This window comes from Microplitis demolitor, chromosome 6, assembly GCF_026212275.2.
Source record: "Microplitis demolitor isolate Queensland-Clemson2020A chromosome 6, iyMicDemo2.1a, whole genome shotgun sequence".
Lineage (NCBI taxonomy): Eukaryota > Metazoa > Arthropoda > Insecta > Hymenoptera > Braconidae > Microplitis > Microplitis demolitor.
The window spans coordinates 17151225-17163564 of NC_068550.1; the positions used below are offsets into that span (position 1 = coordinate 17151225).

Consider the following 12340-nt stretch of genomic DNA (forward strand, 5'->3'; position numbering starts at 1 on the left):
TCTTTCATAATATAAAATTTCATGAATTTTAAAAATATATTTAATAAGATATAGTTATAACAATTCTTAAAAAATTTGACGTAACCAAAATTCAATCTAACGAATGAACGTCAAAGTAAAAAATGACCGGCTGAGCGCGATTTTGAAAACAGTCACTTAATTTAAATTTATATTATGTTATAAAATAATTTGGTAGATGATATTCTAATATATTTAGATTCCCGAATAATTATTTATCAATAATAATATTTTTAGTTTTAATTTTTTTTTATAGAAATTATAAAAATACGCCTTAAACAGTCGAAGTGAGCGACTAATGGTACTGACCCGGTATAGGGGCTTTTACCTTAGGAGAAAATTGATTAAGCACAAATTTGTACAACCAAAATAAACCTGTCTTGGCAAAAAGTATTCAATTACAGTTTAAGTTTATTTTGAAAAATACATTGCAAAGTACAAATAATTATTATTTTGACTGTAGTATCAAATTTCAAGGCAAGTCCTATCCAAAAGAATACTTTAGTCAAATAGAATACGATAATATAATTTTAAGTCATATAAAAAATCAATATAATATTTCTTGTTTTGAAATTATGTTCATAGAACCATTATGCAAAAGAACCAACTTAGTATATTCGCTTATTCGGTCGGTAAATGCATGCTCTTTTTACTAATACTACAAGTCTTACAAGTTTCATTATTTATTTGATTTTAGTAATCTCGATTATCCAACTTGAATAGACAATAGAAACAAGAAAATTCATGTGGTATCAATAGAGTGAATGTTCGACTGTATACTAATTGAAAAAACTAGAACTGTTAGAATTAATCCCGCATAAGCAATAAGAAAATTGTAGGTAAACAACGCAAGTTTGTCCATAGCCCAACATTTCGTATAGTCATAAAGATTAACAGCATATGAAATTACAATTTAAAATAATATCTAAGTAAACACAATAAGTGTCTTAGTAAAATTTTTCAAAAAAGTTTAGCAATAAAAGAAAATTTGGGAATATCTAAACTTTTACTATATTTGTAGTAGAAATCGAACTTAACATCGACGTTAACGAGTATTTTATTCTACAACGTTGATTATAACAATTGAGTTACTCCCTAGACGTTCTTACAGTATTAATCTGTTTGATCGAATTTTATTAAAAAATTTCTGCGTGCGTGATGATCAGGGCCAGGGACTTTATATGGAAGGGGAAATACTAATACATTTAAATAAAAAAAAAGTAATACGTGTGATCGGCAATATTCGTTAATCAGTAATGTTCCGATTTAACAACGACAAAGTTTAAACAATAGCAAAAACTCAAAATTACATGTGAAGAGACCTAACCCTGTTGCATATTAATTATTATGAACATTAGAACGCGAATCATTTAAAATAACATGCCAGTTAATGAATGCGCGTGTGTATGTATGTGCGTGTGTGTGTATGTGTGTGTGTGTGTGTGTGTGTGTGTGTGTGTGTGTGTGTGTGTGTGTGTGTGTGTGTGTGTGTGTGTGTGTGTATGTGTGTGTGTAAATAAAATTTGAGGAGTAATATTTCAAGCATGAATGAACCGATTGAGAGGCGTAGCATAAAATTCGAAAAGTTCATTGAGACCTAGATCTAATTTAGTTTTAAACATGATCAGTCGAGTGATTTCAAGGTTATTCAGAAAATAGAAATAAAAAAAAATTTGTTTTCTTAACTTCCCGCTAAGAAAATCGACGATTTTCAAAAATCTCGGGAAGTTATTGTTTTCACCCCGATTTTCGAAAATCGAGTTTTCATCAGATGTCGACGTTTTGAGGTCCTAGGAAGCTATTCTGACTATTTTCAGAATGATGTCCGAGTGTGTGTGTGTGTGTGTGTGTGTGTGTGTGTATGTGTGTGTGTGTGTGTGTGTGTGTGTGTGTGTGTGTGAGTGTGTGTGTGTATGTAAACTCTTTGTAACTTTTGAACTAATGAATCGATTTGGACGGTTGAGGTGGCAATTGAAAGAGCTTGTTGGCCATCAACTTTCCTGATATTGGCGAATTACGAAAAAAAAAAAAATTTTTTTTTAGTTTTTTATTGATTTCTCAAAAACTACTCATACGATCGACTTCAAAATCTAGTCAGCTCTAGAACTCAATAAAACGCGTCGACTGCCACCTCAAACATCAAAATCGGATATTTCGTTCGAGAGTTATCGCGGGAGAAAGGAATGGTGAAAAACGGTTTTTTCTAAATATTTTCGAAACGACTGACGCGATCGATTTCAAATTTTAATCAGCTCTAGAATTCAATAAAACGCGCCGATTGCCACGTCACCTATCGAAATCGATTGATTAGTTCAAAAGACATCGGCGTTGAAATGTTAAAAAAATAACATTTCATGTTATTTTTTCCGGATAAATCATAATATAACGTACTAAAATGTGCCTGATATCATACCAACTCATCTTTTTTATGGTTTCTTTTGTTTATATAATGTCATCGAACTTGGTTTTTAGTTTAAATCATATTATCAACAAAAAAATCGATAAAACGTAGTTTTTAATATTTTTATCGGATATTTTATATTTAATTGTTTCTTACATGAGTCAAAACTTATTGAAATCTTGATTTTAATCCCTGACATTGATTTCTGCCGCAATACACTTATTTTACTGAACATAATCAGGAACTAAATTTTAAAAACCGCTTCATTGATGATTTTCAATTCTTAAATTTTCAAACTTCAGCATAACAGGTAACTTGTTAGAGCTTTAAAAGATCGTAAAAAAACAATTGCATGTGATAGCATTTTCGAGCTCGAAAATATATCTACACTAATGTTTTCGAGCTCTTTGAGGTCGAAAACATCGGGAAGTTTTGGGGCTGGCCCGCAGGGTCAACCGACGCCCAGATTTTTTTTTTTTTTTCTAGTTGAGTTAATTTGAGAAATCAATTAATTTTGTGAATTTCAGCAGTAAAAATTTCGCTTATTGAGAAAAAAATGTGGAAAAAGACCATTACTGACAGTTAGATTCTAATTTATTTGATATCAATCAAATATAATTATTATATTTCATATAATAATGTGAAAAAAGACTATAAGTGACAGTTATATTCTTATTTCTTGATATCTATCAAATAAATAAGATTATAACCTTCAATGATAGTCTTTTTCACATTATTATGACAGTAAGTGAAATTATTACTGCTGAAATTTATTCAATCACGTGATTGCTTAACTTTACTTGACAAAAAAATTAAGACCAAAAAAAATTTTTTGCAAAAACAAAAAACACAGTTCTGAAAATTTTAGAATCTTTTGAAATAAGCACAAAGTGTTATACAAAAAAAATTAAGCTAAAAATTTCATGTCGATCGTTATTTTTGACGAATTTCGAGAATTCAAAATTTGACAATTTGTCATTTAAAAAATTTTTTTTTTTTAAATATGTTTTTTTTCATAGTCTCAAGTATCCCTTACGAAAAAAACTTCCGATCGTTATTGTAACTATCATAGTTTTCGAAATATTGAAAGAATAACCTTGAAAAACAAGAAAAATCGCAAAATTTTGTATCAATTTTGAAGAAAAATTTTAAAATTTTTTTCCTTTTGCAGAATTGCGTTATATGGTAATAGGAAACTTCTGATCAATATTCGTCCAAATCAAAAGGGGTCAATTTCAACCATTGGTCGATTTGACATGGAATGACCCATATGTATATAGTAACATAGATCGAGTTCAAGAAATCGAACGGTTAGAACATCTGAAAATTATTTTCCGAATCGTATAGAATTTTTTTTTTTAATTTCATATTTTCAATAACCTTGAAACCACACGACTGATCGACATTAAAATCTAATGGGTCTAAGACTCAATGGACCTTTTGAACACTATGATATATCTCTCAATCAATTAATTTATTCTTGAGATATTATTTGTCAAATTTGTATTCTCTCTCACACAGGCACATACCAATCTCACGCACACGTACACACGCAAACACGCAACCGACATGTATTATCATATAATTTGGGTACTAACGTCACCTATATGCATTGGAATGCAGGGTTAGATCTTTTCACATGTGATTTTGACAGTTTTCAATCATTTCAATATCATCGTTATCAAACCTGAACATTACTGATTAACGAATACTGCCGATTGTACGTAGTTTTTTTTTACATGTATTAGTATTTCCCCTTCCACATGAAGTCCCTGATCCTGGTGATGATAAATTTGTGTCTTATGAAGAGTTGAATCACTATTATTACAATCAAACTTCATACCATGACAACAATAAGTTTCTTGTGATATAATTGAGAAAGCGGAGAATTTTATGGAGAAAATATTGAGTATATATCAACTAAAAGTCTCGGACGTTCAGTGAATGAAATTATCTACACGATAAATAGAAAAAAAGTACAGTTTTATATATTAACGAGATGCTTCAAATATAAAACTAAAAAAATTCTGTCATAATTACAGTTTTAAATAATAATTTTGCATTTTACTAAAAATTCAATCAAAAGTGCATTTGAAGTTGCAAAACATAATATTGCGCATTCTACTTAATAATATAATGTTTTAAAACGGTAATTTTTACGTTCCGTTGAGATGAAAATTATATGGAATTCCACAGTATTGACAGGGTTTATTATTATTTTAGCTTAGAAGCTTTCCAATATTTATAATCAGTTACTACTCGAGGTAACCGAGGTGTTTAGGAAGGTAGATTGATACTCCTGATTTTTTTATCAACGTACTTAGTATGTTTGCGCAAGAAAAACATAGAATCACTAAAATTAGAATCAAACCAAAGTCTCATCAGTAGCTTAGTAAGACCTGAATAAACACTGTGCATAGAGTCAACGCTTGTCGTTTCGATAAAATTATGAACAATTTTAGATAGTGTAGTCGGTCCCTTGACCCCTTCCACTGAAATTCCTGTTTGAAGTACTTATTCCCCTTGTCAAGTAATTTCCTCACTTGTCCTTAAATTCAGTTGGTCTTCATAAAGAAAAAGCCTACTGTTACCTTCTTTAATAGTTTGGATTTTACATGTGCAGCAACCCTATATTCTGGTGTGCCCTTTCATATAAAGAAAACAAGCCTTCGCTGGTAAATCGCATGTTCCACAAATTATCATTCCACGTACTTTTATTAGATTTTCGTGGTTTGGAATTCTTATAAAAATACCGTTATATATTTTTTAGAGACTATCTACAAATGCATTCATGTAAACATTCGCTTTGGGTTTCGTTGGACCAAACCAAAAGCCGGCAAAAAGCGTGTTCTTTAACTGAGTACGTAGCGAAAATGGTAATTCATTAATTGTTAAGCAAAAAGGCCAGATGCTGAATTTCGAGGATTTATAAAGGTTAACACCGTCGGTATTTCACGTAAAAGAAATATTATTATGACAATATAAAAATTTGTCATGAGAATTTGAAGATTTATAAACGTCTCCATCCCAAATATCTTCAAAATGTTCAGGGGATTGTTGTTTTCTATAAAATCGAGCATTTAATAAATCATGGAAACCGTTACGCTTAAAGAGTCGAGATAGGTGAGGAATCAAAAGTATTTCAATGAAATAACATTGTTCTGAATTCGGGCAATAATTACATTTGTCAGTAGAGCAATTGAGCTTTGCAAAACATACGGAACAAAAAAAGTGTCGTTTGGTAGGTAAATCGAACCCACTAAACAATTTTCTGAATTTATAAAGTGACTGGAAGAAAATTTGGAAGAAGAATATGTAAACGAATAATTTTTAATATATCGGTAAGAAGAACTGAACTTATTTTATGTCGTATTATACGGGTAAAAATTGATAATATACTTTCGCCAAGAGAAATCGAGGCACCATCATAAAGAGGTAAATTGAAATTGTGAAAAGTTTCTGCACCATCATCATCGCTTTCTGAATCACTATCTTCTGCAAAGTCTGAATCGTCACAAGCGCTCTGGAAATCATTCTCATCATCGCAGTAGTTGCCTTCTTCATGCTCAAAAGCTATTTGAAAAAAAAGTTACATTGGATCGAAATACGCGAAATAAGATGGAAAGTAAGATTAATATGAGTTTTATTGATACTCGACTGAAGAAAAAAAAATAGAATAGAGAAAAAAATATAATAATCAACTTTTTTAAAATAAATCAGTAGAAAGTAATAAATACCAGTAAATATTTACGAATAGGAGTACTTTTCACTTTTTAATTCTAAGAGAGAACTATTTCACGAGCGTAATACATCCCCAGCAAAACCATCAAAAGAATATAAAAGCAAAAAAAAGGCAGCAACGAAGTTTCTGCAAGAAGCGCGAGAAAAAATTTGAGAAAAATTATAATTGAACAAAATAAAAGAATTGGAATGATATGAAGAAAAAAAATATTTACGAGAATTAATAATTTAAGAAAGATAAAAATCTCATACAGAGAACTAGAGACCTACAAGGCTGCGAGACCGCCTTGACTTAAAAAACTCAACGAAGTCTGACTAAAAACTAAATTTAATTATTCAAAAACATAATATTTTTTTAAAACGCCACCGAAGAGAGATGTCAAGGAGCTTTGGTGACTTGATAAAAAAAAGTCAACTAAGTTTCACCTGAAAATTCATTGTTTTACGCAAAAAAATAAAATTTTGTGAAAATCGACTGAACGGAGAGCTAGAGGTTGCTCTCATAAATCGATAGGAAGAAGTCGGCGGAGTCTGACCTGAAAATTAACTTTTGCAAGCAAATGAAGAATATTGTGATGAAAATCGACTGAACGTAGTGCTAAGGGTTGACCTGATAAATTGACAGAAATAAGGCGACGAAGTCTGACCGGAAAATTAATTTTTGGAGGCTCTCAAAAAATATTGTGGTGAAAATTGACTGGACGTAGTGCTAGGGGTGACCTCATATATATTGTCAGAAAAAAATTGTTATGTCAAAAAAGTAGCTTGTACTGTGATATTTGGCCAAATTATTATTATTATTTTCGGCCCTAGTCTTTCGACCAATAGACCGGGATCACACTGAGTAATTATCTGGAAGGTTTTTTTTGAAATAAAAGATTTGGATATACAAATTAAATTATTTTATATTATACAATTGGAAATTTCGGTGATGTGAATACAATAAAACTTGATATAATTTCATGAAAGTATTAGGTGGCTAGTCAGCCGACTCTAATCTACAATAAATATTACGATAGAATTTGTTTCAAATACTAGAGAGGACTATAGAATTTCGAATACAATACAATTTATAATGTTTCCGTGTGTTTGAAATTTGTTTAAATATAAAAAAAATATAACTTAAGTTAACAGTACCTGGAATTGTGGAGACTGGAGTATTTTTCTGTTTTTCACTGAGTTAACTATACTATTTGCAATTAAATATGCGCAATCAAAACTATACAACATGGAATATAAAGCAGTAAATTAGATATTTTACGAAGTGTACACGACATTTAAAATTTTTACTGTATTTTTTGTTGTATATATTGTCATTGCATAAGCGTTCCTTGCCAAATTGTATCACTACGAGACTTGTAGTGATCAATAGAAATAATACCAAAAAATAATAATAATAATATTATAATCAGTCTGTCTCCCAACAATTTGACAGTGTTACAATGTAAGTTTTTTTCCGAAGATTCCATCAGGCATGCCGGTTTGATTTTAGAGTCTTCATGAACAAAAACTAAATTTTCAGAAATTTTTTACTTTCTTTATATGTCGTGTTTGAAATGCACATTCTTCTTCATTGTAAGTTAACACCAGCAAACTACTGACGGTTGAGTTTCCGTGATTGAACTTGAAAATTGATTGTATAATGCCATAGGTTCCATTGCCATCATTTATTACTGAATTACGAAATTTTACGCTTCTTTTCTCAGTATGACAGCAATATTTTACTTTATTAATATTCATTTTCTTATAGCTTGTAAAATTATTGGGTGAATAACATGCTGAATGTAATGCTTGAATTTCTTTAAGAGTAGGTAAGCGTACTATGGAATTACCTTGGCCACAAATTTTTGATTGTGAATCTATATTAAGATCCATAAGTGGAATTTGAAGTACTTTCTTCATGTAATTTCTAGTTTCAATAGACAATCTATTATCAGAAGACGGTGCTATTATAATTTTTTCCATTAGAAAACGTGTAATTATTTGTTCAGCTCGACAATGAGAACTAGTTAATTTATCTAACAGTCTCTTGTTCCAAGCTTCGAAGACAAAGGCTGAGTGCCCCCAAGTCGGGCCCCAGTTGCGTATACATTTAATCATAAGAGTCAGTAAATGTATATTGGAACTCATGGAGATAATACCAAAATATTTCTGAAAAACGCGGACATTCTTCTTTAATAACTTTCCAGCGCATTCCAGTTCACTTACAGTAATTGAATCGTTGTTAAGATAGTGCATTGCTTCGGATAAAAGAGCAATGTGATTCACGAACTTCGCATCCAAAACTTTTTCCAGGCATACTGGAGCGTAGTCAAGCCAGTTCCGTCATTCAGAGGCTTTCCACTCCTTGTATGTAGAAATTGATCTAGGTTTTCTCAAGCGCCAAGAAGATGGTTTAATGGATAATAAGCAATCATCTATAATTTTGCACAAATTAGGGCTTCCTATATAATAAGGCGCTTTTGTTGTTGTCAGTAATATTGACAGTAGTTAGGTAGGGATGGTTCACCCGCCCGATAAAACAGATGGTGGGTTCGTGTCCATGCTAAACTGTTTTACCGGCAGATAGTAAGTTACTGACAGTCGATTTGATGCTAATTGACGTTATTTGAGCTTATCTAGGACCTTTTTGAGCACTTGTCCGCCATTTGATGCTAATTGATGTCATTTGAGCTTATCTAGGACATTTTTGAGCACTCGTCAGACATTTGATGCTAATTGAGCTTCTGTCATTCATGCGTGAGCTCGCTTTGAGCTCATCGCCATTTTGAGCTCGTGTTGTAATAGATGGTGCCCTGTGTGTATATTCTGAGCGGGAAATTTTAAGAAAAAATTATGTACAATGTCATTAATGACTAGAGTGGGTTCTCGGCTTGCCTATCAAGTTACAGGTTCTGGCATCGTGTTTGTGCTTAACCCTAGAGCTGACACTAGCATAGCCTACCCAGATTAATGTAATATGTACACGTAAATGTATGATTTGAGGATTGATATATTCAAACTCGGGTTAGTACAGGTACTTGCGAGAAGACGTGCCATCTAGTGTCGTAGTTTTTCTTCCCTCTTTTTCGCTGATGATGACGTCATCCGACAAGTCTGAACTGGTTTTTTCTATTTCTAACTGCGTAGTAGATGACGTCATCCAATAAGTCTGAACTGGTTTTTTCCTTTGTTCTATTTCTAACTGCGTAGATGATGGCGTCATCCGACAAGTCTGAACTTGTTTTTGAGCTAGAGAGGGGGAAATGTTCTGAGCGTTGAGCTCGCGAGCTCGCAGCAGTCAGTCTACATCGAGAAACGTTCTAGTTAACAGCTTGTGCTAATGAATAAAAAATTCAGTGAAAGTGAAAGAATTTTTCTCTTACATAACCGGCCATATACCGATAATCTCGACGATATTATTGAATCCTTATTTGGTGACGTGCCTCCTGAGGATTTTAGAAAATTTATCAATGATGTGATTGCGTTTGCTCAAAATCTTGAAAGTATTGAAAGTGTGCGAGAAGTATCGTGTCCAGGCTGTGTTGAAAAAAGGAAGTTAGCAAAGAATCTGTTTGAAATCAGTGAAAAAACGGAAAAACTACAATTACGTATACTTAGAAAGTCATAAAAATGGGTCCTCAAGGTTCAAAGTCGGTAAGAATTATTATTTAAACAAACAAAAAAATTATTATTTTTCAATTAATTAAACTATAAATATTTAATTATTAACTTTTATAGACTTCATGTATGCATTGATAAATGTAACCACGGTGCCCCTAAATCGAATTAGAAGATATAAGCAGCGTAAGTGATATTTTCGATGACGACGCTTGTATCCCTGATTCCTATTATTTTAGGAGAACAAATGAAGAAAGGAACAAAGAATTAGAAATTCGAACAAAAGAAATCGAATTACAATTGTCTCAGTGGAAGGGAATATTATTAAACTTCAAAGATCGCAAAGATTATGAACAAGCCTGTCATGAAATCACATTCATATTAACTAAGTTATTGTTTAAAGCTAACAAACCGCAATAATAATGGACTTAATGATTGATTTTGTGGGTTTCGAGATGCATGATGGCAGATTTGTGATAAAAGAACTTTGTGCTACTGATATTTATGATAAAGTGGGTACACATGGACTTGCACGATGTGAACATTGGTTGTTTGAACCACCTTTGGATCAAGTTGATGTTGCTGTAATGCAGGAAAGTGTTAATCATCATAAGCATCACCATTCAATATCATGGATAGCCGGATTGCTATCATATGAATTATTGAAAGACATTCTTGAAATTATGGTCAAACATACACGATCCTTTTACGTAGAAGGTGAACATAAGAAGAAATGGCTTGATGATCTCATTGACCCGGCTGTACCAATTATCGATTTAGAAAAACTGAAATTTTTCTCACTCTATTGAAAGAATGATTTCTTGAAATATCAATGTCCATACTATGCATATCACTTGAAGAAATTGGATACTTCATGTGCATTTCAAAATGTCCAAGAGTTCAAGAGATCGTTCTGGCATTTTTATGGAATTCAACCAACATACAAAAAGTCAGTTCAGATCTTCAATCAATTGGGGAATCTACTTTGTATGGATGATCGAGACATCGCATGCTTTGACATTACATTTATCCTTGAAAATGCAGCCCAGCAAATTAATTTCGTTTGGCACAAACTACCAGAAGAATTAAAAAATAATGAATAATTGATTAGCTATCAAAGGTGTCGGGATCATTATATATTCCATGATGATATTCCTGATAGCTTTGCATATTCATTCGAAAAAGATTGCTCTAACTATATATTTTTAGGTTAAGAAAAAAAGCTATATTTTATGTAAGACTAAATGTATATTTTAATGTTAAGAAAAAAGACTATATCTCATGTAAGACTAAATGAATATTTGAGGTTATGTAAGACTAAAGTGTACATTTTAGGTTAAGAAAAATATATCTATAGTTTATTATGTATTTGAGGTTATGTGAAATGAAAAAAATATTGCAGGTTATGTAAGACTTAAATGCATATTTGAGGTTATAAATAATAAAAAAACAATGTAAATCAATATAAAAAAAGTTTATTCATTTATCAATGTAAGTTTTTGAATTAATACAGGTTCAATAATTATATTTAATTTATTAATTCTTTGTTTAAATCGTTCTCGATCTCTTGCTGCTTGTTCCTATTCGCCTCTTCTTGCTTGCTCGTGTGCAAATCTCCATACATACATGTAATGTATGGTGGGCGTTGGATTAAATTTAACAGTCTTCATATTAGTTTTCGTACGATGCTGCTTATAGGATTATACTCGACTATGCGATCATGTATAATGAGGCAATAAGCTGACGTCTGCGCAGGAAATTGATTTGTAAATTCAAATTCCAGGCGAATGTCCACTGGTCCAGATTTTATCGATTCGTTTTGTTCCGAGCAATCGATAACATACAGTGGTGCTTGTTCCAAAAATTTCTTCTTCGTTAGCAGTGGCTCAGATTCTTTGTTGTAGTATGAAATTTGGAAATTTACATACATATCATACAACAGAGCATATTGATTGTTTGTAATGTTGAGGTTTAAATTCCAATAAGGATAACTCTGAGAGTTTAGGAATAATTTCATATCTCTGATGTTACAGTGCTCAAATACGCTGGCATTTTTAGTTGCGTCATTTTTTCTTGCTGTTTGAAATCCAAGTATCACAAAACGTGGTTTCTCGAGCTGCGTAGAAGTTTTGACAGCCCAAATGTGCTTCGAAGTATTAGGTAATAGTGGATACTCGTACAGCTCCCAAGCCCGGAAACTGATCGAGATAGCTGGATCACTTGTAATATAATTCAAAGCTTCAATTTTTTGTTTATCAGCCATAGTCACATATGGTACAATCTACTCGATTTTTTGCCGCGTAATTTCAACAGCTTCAGCATGAGCTCCAGCAGCAGGCGTAGCCACAATGTATGCATTCATATCAGAATTTGATCTTGTTAAAATCAACTCATGCTTTGCATTGATGACAACTTCATGGTAATCTTCAGCAAATCCTAGCAAAAGACTCAGTGGTATAGATACATCAAAGTAGCCATTGTCATTGTGTAATTTGTTAACAGCTTCATCCATAATCCAGCCTGAGTTCTCGAGTATATTCTGTTGAGCTGAACTCAGTGACGTGTATCCTTTCATGAGAC

At 32.0% G+C, this 12340-nt stretch overlaps 1 protein-coding gene across 1 annotated transcript; it reads right to left on the reverse strand.

Moving 5' to 3' along the window:
- Window positions 1–11426: 11426 nt before the first annotated feature.
- On the reverse strand, window positions 11427–12023 carry LOC128668056 (uncharacterized). The gene has a single exon (XM_053740217.1). It carries the CDS (start codon window positions 12021–12023, stop codon window positions 11427–11429), a length of 597 nt encoding a protein of 198 aa, XP_053596192.1.
- Between the last annotated feature and the right edge of the window lie 317 nt (window positions 12024–12340).

What these genes read in the sequence shown, in the direction of transcription:
- LOC128668056 (XM_053740217.1), bottom strand. Translation starts at nt 12,023, where the DNA reads ATGGCTGATAAACAAAAAATTGAAGCTTTGAATTATATTACAAGTGAT.